The 23595-nt window shown below is 43.0% G+C and overlaps 1 protein-coding gene across 2 annotated transcripts in view; it reads right to left on the bottom strand.

The window, feature by feature from the left end:
• Positions 1-1601: 1601 nt before the first annotated feature.
• adarb2 (adenosine deaminase RNA specific B2 (inactive)) overlaps positions 1602-23595 on the bottom strand; it is a 218333-nt gene continuing 196339 nt past the window's right edge. For both annotated transcript variants that reach the window (XM_076887957.1, XM_004568493.5), the window contains 4 exons: positions 23123-23291; positions 17166-17347; positions 8160-8341; positions 1602-6063 (listed from right to left, as the gene is read on the bottom strand). In XM_076887957.1, the coding sequence (XP_076744072.1) occupies positions 5887-6063; positions 8160-8341; positions 17166-17347; positions 23123-23291 (710 nt within the window). In that variant the 3' untranslated portion in view covers positions 1602-5886. The remainder of the gene's footprint in view (positions 6064-8159; positions 8342-17165; positions 17348-23122; positions 23292-23595) is intronic.

Genomic DNA, 23595 nt, shown 5'->3' with positions numbered 1-23595 from the left:
AGAACCAATCAGGAGGCTAATGGAAATCAGAAAATGTTATCAGTGATAACACCAAAGCAAAAAAGCTTGGGATTTGATTAAAAATTCAACAAGTTATAATGATTTAAGTTATGATTATATCTCCAACCAGTAACAATGTGGCAGCCTCTCTGAAGCACACAGTTCGTAAATAAATATGTTTTCATCTACTGAGTTAAGACAACGTTCACCTTAACAAAGTAAATAATATTGGAAACCTGGAAAAGAGCATTTTTATGCTTGTGGGTCCCTCATCTTGAAATCAGTGATTTTCTGATTTGATCCCTGAAATAAAGTCTGTGGATAACACAAACTAAAATTTTTCATATGAAGCTTTCATATTTTTGCAGAAATTAAAGGTTGAGGTCGCGAGGCTGGTTTAGTAAGTCTGGGCAATAACATGTACACTTGAAAAAATAAAAGTGGCATCATTTTGTGAAGATTGTTTTTCTGAACTAAACAGGCAAGTGCGAAAAACTGGTTTCCCACATAGCTCGCAGACATTCATATCTGCAGTACACTAAACTACTATGAGACACAGCTTAAAACTCTGCCACACCTCTGATCAGACACTTATTATGGTCTAGTGTTCAACTTGAAGAAATTAAGTTTGCACGGTTTCCACTGCTCACAAGTTCAGTTTCCTCTGTAATATTTGTTTCTTCTTAAACAACGTTTCAGTGGATGATGTTACCGTTAGCTTTCGGCCTCCGATGGAGGCGTAATGTCCCTCCAAACTAGTTCATCATGTTTTTCCCCAGATTTAACGAGTTCACATGTTCCTGCTAATCTTGAGCCACTTGTCCCTACTTAGTTTTGACATATTGTAACCATCTGTCAGAAACTGAGAACGTCTTTGTCCCAGTGCATTTTTAATATTTACCGTCTACCTGAATAGAATTAAGGATTTATTACATGTTTTATTTCTATTTTAAACAAAATCTTTTTTTTTTAAATCTGAAACTGTTGTAGACCATACCCCACTGGTGTAACCCTACATGATGACACAATATCATGTGTTCTGGTTCCTAGATTTCACTGAGAAGCAGCATGAAACTGGGAGTCAGAATATGCTTTGGACCTTCACCTCTCCGTCCTCGTCCATTAGATTAGAGCTGGCTGGCTGTGACCAGCCGCTGGAGCAAATTGTCAATTACGATGTATATTGTTGAGCACACAGCCGACTCCGTGGCCTTAGGGGAAGGGGTGGAAGCTACTGAGGAGACATGCCTTAAACTCCCTGCACCTCCCCCCTCTTCGTCCTCACTCGATCCTTCCTCCAGGCTAATTTTTGGTGGCTGGTCTGTGTGACACCTGCCACTGAGCTTAACAGAGATTAACCATTTCCCCATGGATTTCCCCTGGGAGATGCAGGAGAAGGGAGGCCTCTTTAATAATAGTCTGGATGCTCTGAGCCTCAGAATATGATGGCACAAAAAGGTGGCCATGAGAAAATGTGAACAGGCCAATATCAGTGCTCAGTATAGACCAAATATTCTCCATCTACCGGGTCAAACGTTCTCTTTCACCCTGCAATCAAACTGACAGTAAATGTGACGAGAAAAAAACTTCAAAGACCAAAATAAAATTACAAGATTTTGAGGTTTTATTCACATATACAGTACAAACATTCACTTTGTATTTGTTACTGAAGTGCAATTTACAGACCTTAGCAGCAATTCTTCATAGACTTTAATTTACATCTTAATTAGACATTTTAGAATCTCTTTCACATCTTTGTCAACTTTGTCTTTTATACTTTTTCTATTTTTTTTTTTACATATGTACACTGTTTGTAGAATATTGCCATTCAGACACAGCCTATATTTATTATATCTCTGAAAATAAATGTGTGAAAATCTGTGTGATGGCTGATGAAGCCACTATCGAACATGGTGCAGAAACGATGACAAACGTCGACAAAGCAAGTCTGAATATGTGGCTTCTCAGAAATTCTAATGTGCAGCGCGATGCGATGAAGGACCAACTCTGTTCTGACACACAGACGGCGTTTACACAAAATCCGAGATTTGAGTCTGCTGCATTTTTTTTTAGCACAGGTAAGGTCTAAAAACTGGAGTGCTCTCACTGAAACTCCCATTAGCCTAGCTTGGATTAACAATGTTGCATTAGCTACATCAAATGTGAGCGCATCGAAGAGGACCTCTTGTGCTTTTCTGTAATGGATGTGGATACTTTTCTAGTGGTTGATGGTTGTATTAAACGTGGCCAAAGTTTTAAATACCAGGGTAAATAATCCCCGTGAGCCAAAAACCCAGGCTTCACACAGAGGCTCAATATCCTGAACATCGCTTTGTATAAAACTGTTTCAAACCTTCCAAATTGAACTTAAGACGAGACATTAAATGGAGTCGAACTAGGGCTGAGCTGTACTTTAGTGTGAAACTGATTTGTACCACAAGAAGGCGTCATGAGTAAATGTAGCCTTCATTTTACACGTTCTTCTTACCCCGCAGCTGTAAAAGGCTGATGACTGAGTATTGTTGTCACCCCATTGGCCGACATGGACCCCCAACTTTGTGAAGACAAGATGTCACCTATGATTTTCACTTGCTACCCGACCGTATCTGCTGAAATTCTTGGACAAGTTCGAATCTCAGTCCGGTCTTTAAGTCTGACGTCATTAGCCGTGTCTGGGCCCAAACTCTGCTGCAGGTCCCGAAGTCAAACGATCACTGCAGCATCACTCAGAGTTGAAAAACTGTCTAAATTCTTTCATCTCTAATAAAATGATCAGCGTTCCTGCTCTACCAGGCGTAACAATTAAGTTTAACATCCAGGCATCCATGAAAACAGAATTTATGAAGTTTAATGGAGTTCAAAGTTAGCAGGAAGTTAGCTAGTTTCCACCTAAACATAATATAACATGTTCTGACAGAACATTCTGAACATTTCTGAAACAAATTAAGACGTACAGCTCTGCTATCACTTCCCACATAAATGAAGGCAGGAAAGCAAACAGAAGTGATGTTTGTAGGGTTGTGCTAGCTGGTATATAATGATATGCTACGTGATCGCTAGCGACACAGCTATGTTAGCAGAATACAAACAGGGAATCTGGAGGATGAACGCTAACGAACGGAGGACTTTTTTCCACTCGATAAAGTTAACGTGAGTGTTCACAGTGGTTAGGGACAAATGCAATCACATGACAGGATGCTGCAAACAGGATGCTGCAAACGGACCAAACGTCAGTCAGGAGAACCACCGAGATAATCCATCAATAGGAGGCTAGACATTCATATACTGCTGCTGCATGGGCTGGGCTGTAGTTGCATCATAAGGTTTTGAAAACTGCGCTTTAAAATGATTAGCAGTAATAAAAACCGAGAGAGGCACAACAGCCTTATTAAATCCAGAGTAGTTTGGGCCCGGAAGCAGGGTTCATCACGCCATCACTTAAAGACTGGATGACTTCGACCTCAACGTCAAGGTCAGAGGTCAAGTTTTCTGAAAATCTTGTTAACGTGATAACTTGAGAAGGAAGTTACCTATGATTGGAGCATTTTGAGGATATGGGTGTAGCCAGAAGGACAAGCTAAACATCAGCATGCATCTGAAACACCTCAGCACAGCCTGGGGGAAATCGCTGCCCCCTGGGGGTGAAAATTCAGCTTCAATTCTGCAGAGGGTATTTCCAAAAAGGAGCTTTAACAGGAGAGGAGGTAGAATGGCTTATTTCAGATAACAACGGGCTGCACTTAGTCCCAGTTTAAGATAAAGATAGAATGGTGTGGCTAATGCAAAGCAAGAATAAAAATACAGAAATGAGCGTAACAGGTCCATATGAAGTTGAATCTATTAAAACTGCCATTACTAAAGCTGGATTTATACACAATGACACAGTTTCCACTCATATTAAGACTTTGTCAAGAAACTTTTAAAAAACCCGGTGCATTCTTCTAGCTTACGGTAACTTTGCCTCCTCTAACATGTAAACACACATCTGGGGCCTGCAGGAAGCGCGACTGACGGTCTGCGTTTTCTCACCGTTTGGACAACAGCAAGGATGAATGGCCTCCTTCTTAAACATCTAACAAGGCGATTATGCTGCTCACAACAACGGCTGCCAGCATGAATGAAAGAATGTGAATACAGTGACTCCACAGAGGTGGTGGTCACTAAGAGTCACCTATAGACGGCAGCTCCAGTGCTATTAATCTTCATCGCAAAGTCCAATCACAACAACACCCAGTCACTCAGTGCTGCACAGGTGATCATAATGTCATTATGAATACGATCATAATAAATCCAGGTTTAGGGAGCAACATAAACCCTGAGGCCTGGTCTCTCAGGCAGGGGTGCATAATTAGGTAAAAGGGGATGTCACACAGTGTGTTTGAGTGCAAACTGCCCAGTTTTTAAGCATTTTGTTAAACACATTTTTATGTGGAGAATCACTTCTGCAGCTTTTTAAAATTTCAAATGTAAGAAGAAACTCTTCCACATGCAGTTTTTGTGTAAAGCCGCCCGTGTGTCCAGTCGTCTGATCTCCAGTAAAGGCTTAGCTCTCCAGCTGTGACACTGTAATGCTGCCAGGACAGGGGCTCACAGCAGGGGCAGGACAAAACACAAGAGCGACCACTAGATGTCACTCTCACTACTCTGAACTGGGCCGCAGCGCTACCTTGACTAGAGACAAAAACGGCAATGACAGAGCAATACGAAGACTATAAACATTTAACTGATTTAAAAGGACAAAAAAAGGAAAAAAATCACGTAAAATGCTGCGTTCATGAAATATGCAAAGACATAAAATAGTGTGAGGTGCAAATTTACAAAAAGAAACAAAACAAACTTCACTCCAAGGTGGTCATGACCACAGAATGACAGCTTGCTCGGTGGCGACAAGATTAGCGATTAAGATGCGTGGAAACGGGCATGAAACCAGGTGGAAAAAAACGAAACAAAACAAAAACTCAGGTCAGGCAGGTCAAAAGACAAAAGGAGGAGAGTAAATACACCACTCCCCCTTCTCCTCCATCACTCCACGCACTCAGGGCAAGCTGTAATGGCTGCGTTTATGTACCTCGCTTTCTCTTTTTACCCAGAGGGGTGAAGATGAGAGGAAGGGAGGGATGGGGGAAAAAAAGGGTGGTGTATTAACCTGTCCTCGTGTCATGTTAAACTCCAAGCGTGGCGGGAAGAGGTGAGGAGAGAAGGACGAGGAGGTGGAGGCAAGGGAGGAGACAGAAAAGAGGGCAAAGAAGGGAGCGACGGAGAGTCAAAGGGTGAGTTAAGAGGAGGAGGACAGAGATAGAACGAGGAAGAGAGAGAAAGGTGAGCTCTGAAGCGACGCTCCGTCCTTCTTTTTCCTCACTCGTTCTTCCCTTCCTCTTTCTCTATCACCCGTCACTCTGACAGGGCCGGTAATTGGACGAGGACCTCTCCCTCTCTTTTTTCCCTCTGCTTCTGTCTGTCTCGCTCTCTCCCCCGTGGCTCTACTCCTCAGCGGGAGCCTTGGGGCCCGGAAATAGCTGATGACAAGATAGTGGCTGCCTTTCATCCCCGCTCAAGGTTACCCCACCCTTCCCTGACAGCCACAGAAGAGCTTGGGGGTGGTGGTGGTGGGTCACATTTAGGTGGGTGTTTGCTTAAACTCGTGTGTTTGTGTGCTTAAAGAACACCAACTCCACCCTCGTGTCCCGTTTCTTTTCAGACGTCCAGTCAACCTTCCGCCTGCCGTCCTGGGTGTACGTGGAGAATGAAATGCAGACACACACACACATGCTGGGCTGACAGCCTTGAGTTTAGAGGTTAAACTGGGTTGTGAAACATAGACTCATTGGACCCTAAAAAAAAGAGATGCTTAAACAAACACACCCTCACACACACTCTCTCTCTCACTCAGTCCGACAGCAGGAACTGCTCCTGCTCTGGGGGTTTTTTGACCCAGGTGCCGAGGCCCATTTCCTGCAGAGACCTGAACCACTGCTGCTTCGCTGTCTGGTAAGGGCGCGCCGCCATCTTGGCCTCGCCGTACATGAGCTGGCGGTCCGCCGAGCTGGACGCGTGGATCCCCAACTGAAGAGGGCGGGGATGACCGGGAGAGAAAGTGATGGGTGGAGAGGGGAAACAAACACAAGAAGAGAGAAATTGAGAGTCAGATAAGAGCGGAGTCAGACGTGAAGACGGGGATGGAGAACAGAAAGAGAGAGAGAAATAAAGCCGGGGCAGAGGGGCGAAAGGTTTAGCGAGCAAAACAAAGCGAATGAGCCGGCACAAATGCATTTGGGTGGGGGCTGGGAGCAGGCGCAGGGTGGAGGGGGGCTTCAACAGCTGTGTAATCTCCCCATTTAAATTTCACAAGCAATTGAACATTCTCTGTGCTTTTTGTGCATTCCTATTGTCACGAGGAAGGGGGAGGTGGGGGGGCAATGAAGATCGGCAGGGAGACAAGTGGGGAGAGAGAGAGGGAGAGAGCAAAAGTTTGTTTTGGAGATTAGTGCGACTGCTCTTGCGTGGCCCCTTATATGCGGCGCGCAGGGAGCACTTAGGGTGGGGGCCTCCTCGAGTACTTCTCCAAATAATTATGGTTTCATAGTCATTATGCTTTAACGGCCGCCATTTGGCGATGCAGGCAGTGTCTGTTACGTAAAGTTTCAGAATGGAAATGAGAGTGCGGCGGGTAAAGATCCGAGCTGTCAGCTTTTTGATAAGCCGCACAGACAGCAGATGTTGCCAGGCAGACAAATGTATCTACGGCAGAGAGGAGATTCCACATTTCCACTGCACACAGCTCTCTGCTTCTACGCGTGTCTGTGCCTTTTGACTGCTGGCATGCATCACTGTAGTTAATGCTTGTGTGTAGCGGCTGTGCGCACGGGATTCCTAATAGCAGTGGATTCCATATTGTTTCCAGCAATAACTGAGCGATGCCTTTGGCTTTGCTGCACGAGAGCACTTGCAGGGCACAGAGCGCTGAAACTTGTAAGATGTGATTATTGTTCAGCCTTATATTAATTAAATAGGACATCGTAATATTTTTCTGGGAACTAAAAGATACAATGTGGGCAGTGTTTTGTTTATTTTTAATTCACTTTTCAATTGGTGGAACTTTATCCACAGCAGACATTTCCGCACATCATAGCAAACAAAAGAACGGTGTAATTATTAGTGTGACGGGCACCGCGTTCCGTTTAGGTGTTTTCTCTAAAACATCGAGTCTAAATGTTTGCTGTGAGAAAGTCCTGCAGAAAGAGTCAGTGATTCTGATGAATCGAATAAAACTGGAGTTAACTAAGCTCATCTGGAGGTCACTGCAGTTCCTCAAATACCCACTTGAGGCCCGAGCTGAGAGTGAACGCTCAACTTTACAAAAGGAAATAAACAGGTTTCAAACTGAAACAAGAAAAATTATTTTTGTGTTTATTGCTAATTTATGTCTTCATAGCAACCCTGAGGTAGCTTATATATATCTCACTGTATTAACTGTATCAAGGCTCAAAGAAATGCTTTATTGCACTGCAGGAGCTGTCTGCTAGGCAGATGATCTGAGTCACTGATCTGGACTGATGTGGTGTTTGTCAAGTAGTTAACGAGCCCGTCATAACTTAAAGACCTTCTAGTACCTTATTATGCTAGTAGAGCACTTCACTCTCTGACTGCAGTCTTACTTGTGGTTCCTCTGGTATTTAAATGTAGAATGGGAGGCAGAGCCTTCGTCTTTCAGGCTCCTCCTCTGTGAAACCAGCTCCCAGTTTGGATTCAGGAGACAGACAGCCTCTCTACTTTTAAGATCAGGCTTGAAACTTTCCTTTTAGATAAAGCTTATAGTTAGGGCTGGCTCAGGTGACCCTGAATCCCCCTTAGTTATGCTGCGATGGGCCCAGGCTCATGCAAGTATTTCTTCTTTGCATTCGGTTACAGCAGATGGCCCCGCCCCTCCCTGATCCTGGTCCCTCTGTGGAGGTTTCTTCCTGTTAAAAGGGAGTTTTTCCTTCCTACGATTGCTAAGTGCTTGGTCATAGGGGGTTTGTCTGATTGTTGTTGTTTTTTTTAACATTATATTGTATTTTGTAGGGCATTTACTATATAAAGGGCCTCGAGGTGACTGTTGTTGTGAATTGGTGTCATAAGGTCTCAGCCACTTGACCTTCGCCACAGGTGCCTTCCCTCACCTTGCGGTACAGTCTGTTCCAGCGGGTGAACAGGGCGTGCTTGCAGAGACGTGAGGGTGTCCCTGAGTCTCGTCTCCGTCCAGTTGCGGTGTTGACCACTTCCAACTGTGCGTCACCCAACGTCCAGTTGACGCTCACACACGACGCCTTCCCCGGCTGCTGATAATCGGCACTGCTCAAGCCTATGTGGAAGACAAGAAGATACAAATGACATCATGACATGTCACATGGTTTTGTGAGTGAAATTTTGCATCTGTATGTTTTCTGAACCTCTGCTTTGTTATTTGGTTTAACCTTCTGCCACCCTCGCCTCACTCTGAGGCTGGAAGACATACAGGTTTGCAGGGATGCACAAAAACGATACGATGGCTATGTAAGTATTATAGTTTTGATACACCTTTAGAGAGCAGGTTGGAAAAGGAATGAAGCACATAAGCAATGTCTTTTTATGCTGTAAATATCATCTCCACACTCTAAGATCGACTGCTGCCTACACTGGACTGTCACTCTGTTCTCCACTCTCTACATTTCTTTTTGAAATAATTAGCCTCGCAGCAAAGCACACAAAGTGATCAGCAGAGGAAAGTGAAAGAGAGACAGCGGTAGATGGAAAGTGGAGGTGAGCGGCGATCACACGGCCTCCGTGGAGAGAATTAGCTGCCTGCACTGAGAACACAGGCGCTGGCAGAGGTGCTGGGCCTGTGGCGGGAACAGAGCTGACAGCAGGGTGAGGAGCAAATGAGGGCTCAAGGCAAAATGTTCCTGAGAGGCCAGCGTGGGCGTTTCATAGAAGCTGCATAGGAGTTTGGATTCGCACCCGATTGTACAGCCTGAAGCAGGAGAAAATGTTGAATCTAAGCGACACTTTCTGGGGCAGAAAATGTAACAAATATGGAGTGCCAAACTCTGCGTTTCTTCAAAAGGCCACTTGAGGCTGGGTACAAAAAGCAAGTCAATCCCCAGAGACTTCCAAGTTAAAATGCCAATTTTTACTGCAGAAATAACTATATTTAAATCCTGGTACAAGAAAAATTTTGATCTCTATTGCTAATATGCCTTTCACACAGTACGGGTGTGGATTGCTTTACAACTTAACCATTAAATTATCTCATGTATTAAAGATTTGCAGAGGGTGTCAAATTCTCACCACTAGATGTCAGTAGATTGCAGATTGCGGTTAACTGAGTTCTGTTTTTGTACCCCTCCCAATTCAAGTACATAATCCTAGCTGCTATGTTTCAGTCAGCCAAAAGAGATCAAAACTATATTTAGATTATTCCACATAATAGTTGTGGCCAGTCGGCATATTTCTACCAGCCTACCGATCAAATCCAGTTCTAAGGAACACTTCCAGCCTGCTGTTTACCTCAGCTGTCAATGCAGAGTGAGAAGTGTCCACCTTTATTTACTCTGGAAGAGGCTGTAAAACTTTCTGAAAGGATCCGGTACAGGTCAATGAGCCGGAGAAGCTCTCTTTTGATCGATGACAGTCATACTGAAGTGAGTTGTTAGGTAGCAGTGTTGTTTTTGCTGCCGTTGGCTGCAGTTCGTTCATGAAACTTTCTCGGAAGTAGATGTAACAGTTTGACTGAGGCATTTAGCAAATAAATCCTCCTACAATGTGACAATATAAACAAAATGTTTATCAGAAGGAAAGAAAAGGAAAGGATACTCGGGTCTAATGTGAGCTGGCATAATGTTAGCTTATAACCAGCTGTTGTTGTAGCCTGCTCTTCCCAAGAGTTGGGAGTTCGCCTTGTAATCGGAAGGTTGCTGGTTCGAGCCCCAGCTTGGACAGTCTCGGTCGTTGTGTCCTTGGGCAAGACACTTCACCTGTTGCCTACTGGTGGTGGTCAGAGGGCCTGTAGCGGCAGTGTCCAGCAGCTTCGCCTCTGTCAGTGCGCCCCAGGGCGGCTGTGGCTACAATGTAGCTTGCCATCACCAGTGTGTGAATGGGTGGGTGACTGGATGTGTAAAGCGCTTTGGGGTCCTTAGGGACTAGTAAAGCGCTATACAAATACAGGCCATTTACCATTTTAATTAGCACTTATCCATGTCTGACCGACGCACCCACACAGTTCACAGATGTGAACTAAACTAATTTGTAGTAGCTGATAAATTTGTACTCCAAACATTCTGCCTCTAAAAACCGACATGACAAAGGCCAACATGCCAAATGCGAGACCTCACATTGTTGGTCCACAAACAAATGGGTGCCTCAGCCATCTGTCATACGCAGTCTGTGGTTAAATCACATAGGACAAATGCCTCCTAGAACTAAATTTTGATTGTATATTTGTATGTACACTAATTGAGATCATGTGTTATCCATTGATAACTGCTGTATTTTATGTAAAGCTACCTTTAAAGAACTGGAAGGCTTTTCTGGACTACTACAGAAGCATACTGGGCCCACTCCCTATGTAGATAGAAGAGATGTACTTAGAGGCGATTATATGCTAATGAAAAATAAAATCAATGCTGTATTACTTTTCTAGGAATAGAGCCCTGTAAATTCTGCACACTGGAGCATTAATAATCACAGCTATAAGAATCGCTGTCTTTGATTCCAGCTTGAGTTATTTATTACATCATGCAACATTAAAGGCTCCCCTTATAGAAAATCAACGGGCAGAGTCTCTGTGACGGCTGAATAACAGTTGCTTCTGATCTCATCACCTGACAGACAGCTTGTTATATTACAATACCAGATCTACAATACCACAATACATGCCTGCAGATCATTTCCTCCTTTTCCACACTGATTTTCCTGTCTTCACTCTTCCATTTACCAATCTCACCTCTCCTTTTCTGTTGCTCCTTGGAGCTGGAATGAATCGCCTGCCACGGTAACAATCCTCCGTGTCTCTTATGTATTACCCATCTCTTCTCTCTTGTGCAGACGCACCTCTTTGAACAAAAGACCCTCCTATCCATCCTGCTTTTTTCCACTCCTCTCGCTCCATTCATGGCTCATTTCTTCCCTTCAATGGGCTTGACTCCTCTGTTTCTGTAATAGCCAATTTGATGTTTCCTCCATTGAGGACTTGATCAATTTCTCTTCTGGGAAGTGTTTGGCAGACATGAAAAAGGCAGAATTAAAGCCTTTGGTTATGGGATTCAGAACTGTACAGTACACACAGGAGCAGCTTAATATCTGAGGCTGCTGTGCGTTCATGTGTACACAGTGCATCTATCCTGCATTATTGTAGTACTGCAAGGCTGTAAATGTGTGCCTTGTTGGGTGGAGAAGAAGTGGAGGAGAAGTGAAGCAACAGGTATGTGAAAAGAGGAACTTACTCATTTTCTGTGTCAACGACTGGATTATAAATGAACAGTTGCTGGCTCAAATCCTTTAAAACACTTTCTATAAACATAATTTAAAGACAAGATTTTAAAGAAAGGTAAGCCAAGAAAAGGGAAAATGCAGATTTTAAATTGATTTCATTCATTACGGGAAAAAAAGCTATCAAACTCTATTTGCCCTATGTGAAAAAGTAACAGTCCCCCTTGTTAACTTATGAATTCACTGTGATTAACCACAGTTTTTGGAAAGCTGAGTTCAGTTTACTAGCCACACCCAGGCCTGAGCACTCGTTAACCTGTTGGATCAGGAAATCCTTTAAATAGAAAGTCTTTGTCAAAGCGAAGTAGACTAAAATATCTCAAAAGTCAACACAACATGCCAAAATCTAAAGCAACTCAAGAACAGCAGCGTCAGTCTGGAAAGGGTTACAAAGGCATTTTAGGACTTTGGAACTCCAGCAAATCAAGGCTGGAGGAAAACTGGGGAAAACTACGAACAGCTGGAGTGGCCTAGTCAAAGTTTGGACATAAATCCAATTGAGATACTTATGCATGACCTTAAACAGGGATTCATGCTTGAAACCCCTCCAGTGTGGTTAAAGACCTGCAAAAAGACCAACCATGGTACATGCCCACCTTCATTGGCGTCTTAGTGTGGTAAAGTTTGCAAAAAATCAGCCCCAAAGCATTAGGTTTCCACCTCCCTGCTTGACTGTGGGGACGGTGCTCTTTGGGTCACACACAGCATTTCCCTTCCTCTAAAAATGAGACATCAAGTTGACGTCAAAGAGCTTGATTTTGTTTTATTTGATCCCTGCAATTTCTCCTAAGCCTTCTCATTTAGATGTTTACTGGCAAACTTAAAACGGGTATGTACATTTGCCTACTTAAGCAGGGGGACCTTGTAGGCACTGCAAAATTTCAGTCCATTATGGTGCAGTAGGTTACCAATGTGGTTCGTGGTGATTGGGGTCTCAGCTGAGGATCTGTCACCTTTCTTATGATCATCCCATGAACCATCATCTTTCAATTTCTTCCATTGCCGAATGAACACACCAGGAGTTGTCACCTTGTTACCAAACTTCTTGCTGATGGTCTTGTAGCTCAGTCGAGCCTGCGCAGATCTGCAGTCACTGATGTCTTTCGACAGCTCTTTGGTCTTGTCCATGGTGGTGGAGAAGATGGAATGGAAGAAATTGATACTGTAGACAGCTGAGCTTTATGCAAATAATGAGCTGAGATCAGGAGTATCTGTGATTGATTGATTCATTCATTCATTCATTGACTGCAATCTGTGTGCCACATGGACATATAGCCAATCTGTGGAAGCCAGAATAGTAGCTGGGTTGTCAGAAATCAAATACTTATTTGACTCAATGACATGCAGATTAATTTATAATTTTTATGTAATGTTTCTTTTTTTAAAAAAAACTGATTTTAGGTTGATATTCTGTCTCTTAATTTCTTTCCCCAAAAAATAACAAATAAAAAATAGTAACTGATCATTTTATTGTAAGTGAGCAAACTTATAAATTCAGCAGAGGATCAAATGTTTAACAGCACCACTGATGGACTGCCGATGATTACTTGATGTTAATATGTAATGAGTAACTGATTACATTTTTCAAGTAACTTTCCTCACAGTGACATCATCTTAATGCAAATATGTATCAGACCTCAGAACAGCAAAAGCTAAAATACGAATTTCAACACGTGGAGAAAAGAGGGTGTAGCTGTAAAACATGCATGTGCACCGATCTATCTGCAAAGCTCCAAAAATGGAGCACGAACATTATTAATGTTTCCTTTATCTGCTGTTGTTCCGATTCCTCTTATCCCGAAACAACAAAGCCCCGCCACAGTTTGCGTTCGCTCAACAGCAGGACGAGGAGTGAAGGACAAGTCGGTCCATCGATGCGTTTGGCCCTCAGGGTTCAGGTGGAGCCGCTTTGGCTGTGTGTGATAAGAACGGGCCCTGCGATCCCCAGGAATTTCTTCTGGGGGTGTCGCTTTTAAATAACCCTGGACTCACAATAGCCTGGGAGCTCATCAGAGGCAATGAAAGGCTGGCGGAGGAGATGAGAGGAATGGGAAGGGGCGATACACGTGCAGACATCTGAATGCGAGCGAAGCTCTGCGTTTCTTTACTCCCGCCCTGCCTTGCTGTCTCCCCTTGTTTTCCTCAGCCTGTCTGTCTCTCGGTACGAGCTCCCTCTCAGATTGAATGGCTGTCCGATAAGGGCTGTGATTACATTGATTTGGCGTAGGGCCATCTCCACTCTCTGTCCATCTCTCTCCCTGCCTTCACCCTTCAATAAACTACTCATAGTACTGCAGGTGCAAAGATCTGACAGTCTGAGACACACACACACACAGAAAACACACAATCACTGTTAGAGAGGACGACAGAGCATGTGCAGGAAACCTCAAGAAATGGCGTAAAGGACATTCGACAGCATTAGTATTTAACTGGTGGGAAAAAGAACCTATAACAGTCATTAAACACTCTTTGCAGCTATGATAAAAAACGGGATAAGGAAGAACGATGAACAAAAAGATCAAACCTGACCACAATTTTCCAAATATTAACCGCAGCTTGTAATATCTAAAAGCAAAGACTCAAATGACTCCATTTAAAAAGCCAAATCATGAGAAATGCTCGCTGAGGCTGCGGTCTGAGGGTTCAGTGATAAATTCATCCCAGCAACCATCACCAGAGGACATTTCAGCACAATTATCAATCTCGATAAGGACGGGCTTCAGAAAATCTTCGCCACCAAGGCAACCAGAGAGCCCCTGCGCCCTTCAAGAAGAGCATGCAAAGCCATGTATAGTAGATATGGAGATGTTAGCCACAGAGAGCTGTTGATATGATATAATGTGTTTCCCTGTGCGTGCCTGTCGCTCAGCGGCTCTGCCTGGCCTAGATCTGAAGTGATGGCTGATGCAGTTTCTACCAGTTGGGTGTCATTCACATCCTCTTCCAGCATTCATCCTCACTACAAACACAAGCCTCGAGTCTCAGCGGAGCCCTGGAAGCAGACGCGCCAAACAACTTCTTAGTTTTTGCTTGTCTGACTGGCAAAATGTAAGTGTAGAGAAGAAGTGGTGTACGAGTTTGCTAAGAGTGCGAGAATGTGTGTTTGTGTGTGCGTGAGAAGGGGGTGTAACATATGATCTGTTATGTTGCATCGCGCCTGTAGCTGACATTCCTTAAAAAGAATACGTGAAAACAGAGTACTGTACACGAGGACATTTATGTAGTGCAGATCTCTAAGCATGTGTGGGTAAGTCGCTATATGAAGGCAGGGTGAGAATAGAAAGCAGACTGTAAGCTGAAAAGAGGAAATACAGAAAAGGCTGAAAGTGATCCAAGCACAGAATACATGTTTAGTGGGTTTTAACAGTTTTGGTGAGTAGGCTACAGGCTGGTGCTTGTGTTTAAGGATATTTTAGGGGTATTCCCAAGAAACAACCTGTTGTTTCCGAAAGTGAGTTAATCCACATTGAAGATCTCTTTACAGGAGACTCAAACATGTACTTTTAGTATCCAAAGTAATATCAGAATAACTTGGGAGCTATGAATGTACTTTGCTAATCAAGCTAGCTAGCTTCTGCTCTTACACTTGAAAGAGGAACCTACATGTTTATCCTACCATAGACTTTAAAGTTATCAATAAAGTTAATGGACTATTATTTTGAAGCCTTGGTTTTGTCATTTTGGCCCACAAAACACTGGTTTTGAAACACGATCTGACTGTATATGGATGACAGGGTGTAGGTGGAGAGGACTACAGGCATAACCCAAGAACACTAGGCTGAACATAGCCCACCTAACAGGACAGTCAGTTTATCCAATTTAAATCCCACTCTTCAAGTCTCTATCCTGTTTCTGCTGGCGTGCCCCAGGGTTCAGTATTAGGGCCTCTTTTATTCATTATCTACATGCTCGCTCTTTGCCAAATATTTTGAAAATATAATATCAATTTTCATTGTTATGCTGATGACACCCAGCTCTACATTTCCTCCAAACCTAATTCATCCCTTCCACCTTCTCCCTCTTGAACTGTCTTATGGAGATCAGATCTTGGTTCTCCTCCAATTTTCTCAAACGTAACGGTAATAAAACAGAAGTGTTACTCGTTGGCACAGCCTCTACCTTAACCAAATCTCACAGTTTCTCCATTAATATTGAAAATCCCCCATCCTTCCTTCCCCGCAGGTAAAGAGTTTGGGTGTCATACTTGACAGTACTCTCTCATTTCAGTCTCACATTAATTACATAGCCCAGTCTGCATACTTTCACTTACGTAACATTAACCGACTTCGTCCCTTCCTTATTCCCTATTCCCCATCCTTGTCCATAGTCTTATTACTTCCCAGATCGATTATTGCAACTCCCTCCTATTTGGTCTCCCCAGTAAGTCCCTCCATAAACTTCAACTTCTTCAGAATTCTGCAGCTCGGGTCATAACTCGTAACTCCCCTAAGAGACTATATAACTCCAATTCTTCAACAGCTTCACTGGTTGCCCATAGAAGCCAGGATAAACTTTAAAATATTAGTTCTCACGTTTAAGTGTATTCATAACCTTGCCCCTCCTTATCTCTGTGATCTGCTTCATATCACTACAGTTTCCCGCTGTCTCAGATCTTCATCTGCCACTCATCTTCAGAATCAGAATCAGAATACTTTATTCATCCCGAGGGAAATTAGGGGTTACAGCAGGCAGCACGCTAATGGCGCATGCGCACTCACAAAGGAACCTTCTGACCAACTTTACACAAACATCACATTGGGCAGACATGTCAGAAGGTAGGCTGATAGGAAAAAAACAACGAAAATACACTACATGAGGTAAGAGGAGGAGAAAAAAAAACTCCACTCAGACTGAGCTCCTAGTGGGAGAACAGTTTGATAAAAGAAAAAACACCTCAGCACAAAAGCACATGACTATCAATACACCATAGAAACACGAGACAAGCAGAGTTGTTCCTTCTGCTCGTCTTATCACTATGGGTCACAGAGGAACTCACTTCCTTCAGCCTTAAGAAATATAGATCACAACTCAAAGCCAACTTGTTTAAACTGGCTTACTCTCTTTAATACAGATTTTACTTGCTGGCAAATAGTAGTTTTTTTGTGTGTGTTTTTAATTTTGTTGTTTGTGGCTGTATTTTGCTGGTTTCTGTATTTTAATTTATTTGAATCTATTTTAATCAAGTGTTTTATTGATGTCTTTTTCTCTTTGTAAGGTGACCTTGGGTTTTAGAAAGGCGCCCTCAAATAAAATGTTTTATTATTATTATCATTATTATTATTATTATAATGCTAACACTGAAATTTTAAAATGCAAAGTCCAAATCCAGTGGGCTACATTGGATTAGATCCCCCACATCAAGTATTTTTTTCCATGTAGTTTTCAATTATAATGAAAATCACAATCTTGACATTTGGGACCTGTTTAAAGCAATGCCACCCAAAGAAGCTCCAAACTTAAAGCAGACAAAAAAAAAACAAAACCCTCAGACCTTTATGTGCTACATCAGAAGCAAAAAGTAAAAGTATATTGAAAAGATTTTTTTACTGTGTCACTTTCTATTGTGTGGAGACTTCCCAAAGTGCATAGAGTGTATTTATGAGTGTATTTTACAGCTACTGCCCAGAGTTGCTGTGTGGCTGATTATGTTGTGGTCATACCGCTGAGCAGGGGCTGGTTGCGTCTGTATGTGGCAGGCAGTGGGCCCAGGCGCTCCTGACGCTGGTTCAGAACTCTGCCCAGATGGCCCGTGTGACGCAGGCTGCCAACGGTCATGCTATGCAGGTACACTGGTTCCACAAAATGGCTCAGCAATGCCCCCTGCAGGCCAAGGATGTTCCATCTAGGGGTAGGGAGGAGGTGGGAGGAAGAAAAGAGAGAAGAAGTTAAGGAGGGAAGAGAGGAGAAAGGATGGAAGGAACAGCATTCGTGAAAACGTCGGCGAAGGTGTGAGTGTAGGATGAGGTGTGTGGGTGAAAGGAGAAACGAAACACAACAGTTGGCCAAAGATACGAAATAGAAGGAGGAGATGGAGGGGTGGAGCGGTGGATAGAGAGAGGCAAAGTGGGGAAAACGAGACAACGAGGCAGGTGTGAGAGCTTTGATGACAGGTGGAGACAATTTGATCATTATCTCGATGTGGGACGTGATGAATAGCAGCAAGTGACCACACACGCTCTTCATGCATAAACGTCCTCTTCCCCCAGAAACACAAACCGTCATCACCAACAACAACACCGCCAAAGGTCAGTACATCAGCATTCATTACCTGGAACAACACATTACCACGTGTGCATTCATCAGTGCCACGGAGGTTAATACACTGCAGGGCTGCAGGAAAGCCTCAGTCGACTGCTCGCTGCACGCGGATCTCCTTGTGGTTTGTTTAGCGAGCCACAAGTGACACAAAATCACTGTGGGGCTAATCCCGCAGGCCACGTGGGCACCTCAAAGTGTAGCCAGCAGCAGATGCTAATTTATACATATAGAATGATAATTAGCGTGTTTATTATAATCCCTGCCCTTCATAAATGAGGAGGAATCCTGCTGTTTACCTGAGCTGTGCTGGAGTTACATCGGAGGCTTCTAATTTTTACATCACTGTTCTTTTTGTTAATCAATGTCTCCTTATCATGGATGCAATTACACCCCGCATCCCCCCACCACCCCTTCCCAGCTTAATAATCACTCATTACAGCTTCCTTTGCTTCCCCAAGCAGTCAATTAACATCACCGGCTTTCTGGGAATCACTTAAATGGGCTCACAAAGCAGCAGCCCGCCCGCCTCTGCTTTACCTGCAATCTGTCACCAAGATCTGTCCTTCCTTCCCAAACAGAGAGGAGGAATTTTGTTCAAAAAGCAACGCGCGCACGCCCAAACAGAAAATACTTTAGCCTGAAATATTAATTTACCCAGAAAGCGACACCGTGAATCAGAAACATCTTCTAATCTCATGCAAGAAAAGACAGCCATCTGGCTTGGGCGTGTGAATCTAGAGAGAGGAGAGGGAGAGGACCTCCTCTTTCTCTCTCTCTCCCACCCTCAGTAAACGCCGACCATTAAAGTAATGTGTTCATCTGCATAAAACTGCGGTGGAATGGAGAACATCATCGTTATATGAAAGCCATTTAGGCCCCTCAATTAAATCCAGCTGTCGGCTTCGAATCAAATATTAGTGAAGAATCTTCACCGAGGCCCCGGCCTTAAGAAAACACGACGACAATCGGCGGGCGATGCAACGGCCACTGTTATCAGCTGTGTTTATGATAAGAGCAAAGATCCTAATATCCCCTCTGGTCAAAAGCTGAACTAACGATAATAAAGTGCAGGAAGTGGGAGGAAGTGGAGGGGAATAAAAAAGTAATGGGAGGTTGCAAAATGAGCGTGACAGAGGACAAAAAGAGTATCCAGGGGATTGCTTTAAGATTGCAGTGTGTGCTGGTGTGTGTGTGTGTTCACTCTGTAGCTCTAAGCTCCTCTCACTTCCACCTTCCACTCCTGACCTTGATAAACTGGCCCTCTGTGACCCACTCAGTTTAACGATGGCCACCGATCATTTACAGCGATATAAAAAAAGAGGAAAGAGGAAGCTGTGGAGCAGTGAGAGCGCGTCTGCTGTCTGGCCGGGCGGGATGTGGTGAAGAAGGTGGTGAGCGGGTGGGCGGTGGGGGAGGAAAGCAGGGTTGTCCCTTCTCCCTCCCCCGTCACTCTATTTTTTTGTAAAGTAATTGCTTTCACCCCTGTTGGTGACCTGGGTAGATTTAATCACACCATCTCCACCCCTGGCCAACTGAATCAAATTGGTCAAATTAACAGCGGCTACACAGGAGAAGGGTTCACCTCTCCGCTCGTGCGCTCTCTCTTTCTCTCTGTGTCTGTGACACGCGCGCGCAGCAGCGGCTCAGCTGTAGTCCTGTACGGCTCAGCTGGCACAGCGTGGTGCTTACTAAGCTAAATTCACGGGTTCGGCTCCTGTTGAGGCAGAATCGTGGCAGAACAACTGAGACTATATTAAAAATTGATTTCAGATATTTCAGAGAACGTCAGGTGTAGAAGAGAAGAATTACAATTGTTGAATTTCTTTACTCGGTACAGCGGTGAATGTTTTTAGCCGTGCTAGCAAATCTGGAGTATTTCAGTGGGAAGGAATGGCTTTACTGGAGACAATCAACTGTTTGTGACATGTAAAAAGTAAAGAAATTTGTGTTTGAGCGATTATTACTTTGTTGTAACGATGCTTCTTGGCAATAAATCTTATCATGTGTGAAAGTTTATTTTTCCTTAAATGGTGCCACATTTGTAAGGGAAATGCATTTGTTGGTTGCTCCCATGAAAAACTTGCCAAATTTCTCTGCCAATGCCAAACAGCTTATTCGGCTACCAAAAGCCTCTTCGTGGCCTAGGTTCAGTAAGATGCTGGAAACATTCCTCAGAGATTTTGGTTCATGTTGACCTGACAGCATCACACAGGTGCTTGCAGATTCTTCAGCTGCACATGCATTTAGCAAATCTCCTGCTCCCCCACATCCAAAAGGCGCTCTGCTGGACTGAGATCTCAATGAACTGCCTGTCATGTTCAAGAACATTTGAGCTTTGTGACACAGCATTTTATCCTGCTGCAAGCACAAAGGAAATTTCTGGCACAACTTCACCTGCTTCCAAGGTGCACTGGGGAAGAGCAATAATCTAAAGAGGCCGAAGCTCCACCACTAGTGGTATGAAGAATGACTTTATTACCCGATCAACGTGTTTTAGCCTGTGGCCTCTGCCAGGCCATCCAGGTGGTGTATAAAGGAGGCAAATATCCCCACACTACTGCACCACCATCAGCACAGGATGGCTCCATGCTTTCATGATGTTTATGCAAAATTCTGACCCCACCATCTGAATGTTGCAGCAGAAACTGAGCACAGCCATAATAATAACAGATTTATTTACTATTAGAATCATTATAATCACTTATCACCTCTAATACCACCTCACCACTTTAAATTTGCAATGTATTTGGAAATATATTTAACATTATTACGTTTTTTGAATATGTGTAGCAGCCTCCAGTGTGACCACACTTAAGCCTCCACTCTTCACACAAGGACAGCGTGAAGCTGGAGGCAGAAGTGTAAAGCTGTCCTGATGTATCGTGGCCATCTGTCCTAAACTGGCCTGACAACATGTGGACATGGGTTCTATAGTAGTTTTGCTCTCTCATCATATATTACTGAGTCACTGAGTCTGTTTTAATCTAACACTGTTGTGCCAGGAATAAGAGAAATCAATGAATTAGAAGTGATTAAAACCAGTTTTCAACTGTAAACTGCTGCCCTCTAGTGGGCTGTGACGGCACTACAGGTCAGAGATGGGCAGTACTGGTATTGGTATCGATACTGATATTGATATCAGATCGATACTGCGAAAGTGTCAATACTTTGTTTCTATCCTTTAACTTAGGTACATAGCCCAATAAATTGTATTAAATATTTTTTTAGAAAAGAAAAAATTTACATCAAACATGTTTAATGAAACGTGTCAGTGTTGACTGACGATTGATGTCTATTTTATTTATAGGCTATAGCATGATAAACAACAAAATCTGACCAAAAGCTTATTTACATCCTAGGTCTCAAATACACATAAAAAGCCTAAAAGTGTGTTTTATTGTTTTAACTTATTATTACGGAAAGTAAAAATCATCACAGCCATTTTGTGCTCAAATTGAAAATTACACATCTCATAAATCATAACTTGGTCTTGGAATTGGGCATTTTAAAGTATCGGTACTGGTATCGGCAATAGTAGCCCTGTATTTACTTGGCATCAGATCAATGCTAAAATTTGCAGTCCAGAACCAACACTTCAGGTGGGCTAGGTGAGTAATCTAATATTTACAATGAAGACCATTTTAATTGTGCATTAATTTTCATTTATTTGACCAGTTTTTGACATGAGGTCTATTTTCTATTTCACTTAATTGTTTGGAAATTGTAACTGACAGAAGAATTCATCAGTTTTAGAGAAATGGTACTGAAAAGGTGGCAAAAGAAAAGTCTTTCATGGCTAATTATCATCAACAAGCAGCTCACAGCAACAGCAAAATTAATCTATGAAAACGAAGAGAAGTAGCAACAAAAAGCGAGCACCTATTGTTGGTTTTTACAAGTGTGAGAACAGAAGACGGGTAATTACGGGTTTGGGCAGACCACAGAGGTTTCTCTGTCCCTAAAGTGGGCTGCAGAAGCCTTGAGTTTGGAATATTAGTCATAGCAGCCTTTACCAACTATACACCACAGTGTGTAAAGGATTGTATGACTAATACGTTAGCTAAATAACAGGCAGCACTGCAGATCTAAACAAAGCCGCGATTAATACACTAATTCATTAGTATGGGATTAGCTATTCAAGTCACATATGGGAAATCAATAGTCACCCCCCCCCCCCCCCCCCCCCGGACTACAAAAGATTTCTCACTGTGCACAGCTCATGTTAACACACCATCCCACACACACACACACTGATGCATTAGGTAAATATCAGAGAACCCTCTCCTTACATCACATCTAAAAGTGCTTTATTTAAACAGAGATCTTTCCTTCTCATAAGGAAGCTAATCTCCTAATAAGGTTAACCTTTCCACCAATCACTTTAGCTTTCATTTCTTAAGTAGACCAGACATCTCCCGGGTGAAGGGGGTGAGCTGTTTTTTTTTATCTTTTCTTTTCTCTTTTAAACGAGCACAATCCATGCAGTAATAACTGCAGTGCTCACTCATATAATTCGATTATGATTTCAATAAATGAGGCATAAAAACAAATTATGAGTCAAAGCTGCGAACTGAACAAAAGTAGCAATTTTTGAAAAGTGTATCTATCACCAAAAGTCAAAACTAAAACCTGTGAGACAAACCTACTTAATCTCAACAAGAGTGGGCGAGGGCAGCGAGGGAAAGCTCTGCCAAGGAAGCTCACTCTCTGGCCAGAATGGACTTTTAAGGCAACAGTATTGTATTTTGTATATATTAATTGTTTTCTTTGTTCTTTCGAAACATACTTGAACAAGTTTGTAATGCAGGTAAAAATCAGATAAGAACAGCATGGCAGCTGTTTACAGTGATTACACAAACATTATGTATGTATAATAACTGGAAATGAATTCCTTGAGCTCATTAAATTATATAATAGTACAGAATATTTCTAACTAATTAATTATTCTCTTTTTCTTGAGAATACTTGGAGCCAAGTCGAAAGAAAAAAATGAGGTCAGAGGTCAAATGTGACCCACTTGTAAGAATCATAGTTTCAAAGTTATAAGGCTTTTTGTTGACAAATAAATCATTAAGTTGATCTTGAAGACTTTGGCGGATATAAACCAAATTTGATTGGCTTGTTAACATGACACCACTTGACATGCCTACAAGGTTTTACAGGAATTGATTCAAAACTTTTCAATCTATCGTGTTTACAGACAGAATGATGGCGCGCATGCAAACACAACCAAAACCACAACCTCCTTGGTGGATGTAAAAAAAGAATGGATGCAGGATATGTGTGTGTTATTCTGGACACACACAAGAAAATGCGACTTTAAGCGCAGGAAATGTTGGGAACACGTGAGCGCACTGACCTGGTGAGCTTGTCTGTGCAGGACATGGTGATGAGATGTTCACCCTGAAGGACACCGTCCCAGGTCTGGGCGGGTCCCCGGCAACGCACCGGCACCGTCCCCTCGCCTGACTCGATTTTAGTCCGCAGGTGACTCCGATGCTTCCTCATTAAGTGTCTGCTGCTGTGCACTGAAAGAATAATGCGCACGATCGCAGTTTTACTACTTTACAAAATCATTTCTTACTACACAACGCCAGCCAGCGTCATGCAGTCTGCCAGTACTGAAGTTGCAGATCTCATCTCTCAGCAGTCAAGAGGGTTTTCCAATATGTCTTTAAATACATTACATGCAAATATACAGCACATCTTAAGTAGGAGTTGAATTGTTTGCATGAGTTGCAAAGCTCTCAGCTGTTACAATCTGTGTGTATGAAGCTGTGTACTTTCAAAAGGTATAACAGAAAAAGCAGATAAACAAGAAAACATTACTGA

The sequence above is a fragment of the Maylandia zebra genome, linkage group LG9 (genome assembly GCF_041146795.1).
Source record: "Maylandia zebra isolate NMK-2024a linkage group LG9, Mzebra_GT3a, whole genome shotgun sequence".
Taxonomy (NCBI): Eukaryota; Metazoa; Chordata; class Actinopteri; order Cichliformes; family Cichlidae; genus Maylandia; species Maylandia zebra.
This window is presented reverse-complemented; position numbering and strand designations above follow the sequence as displayed.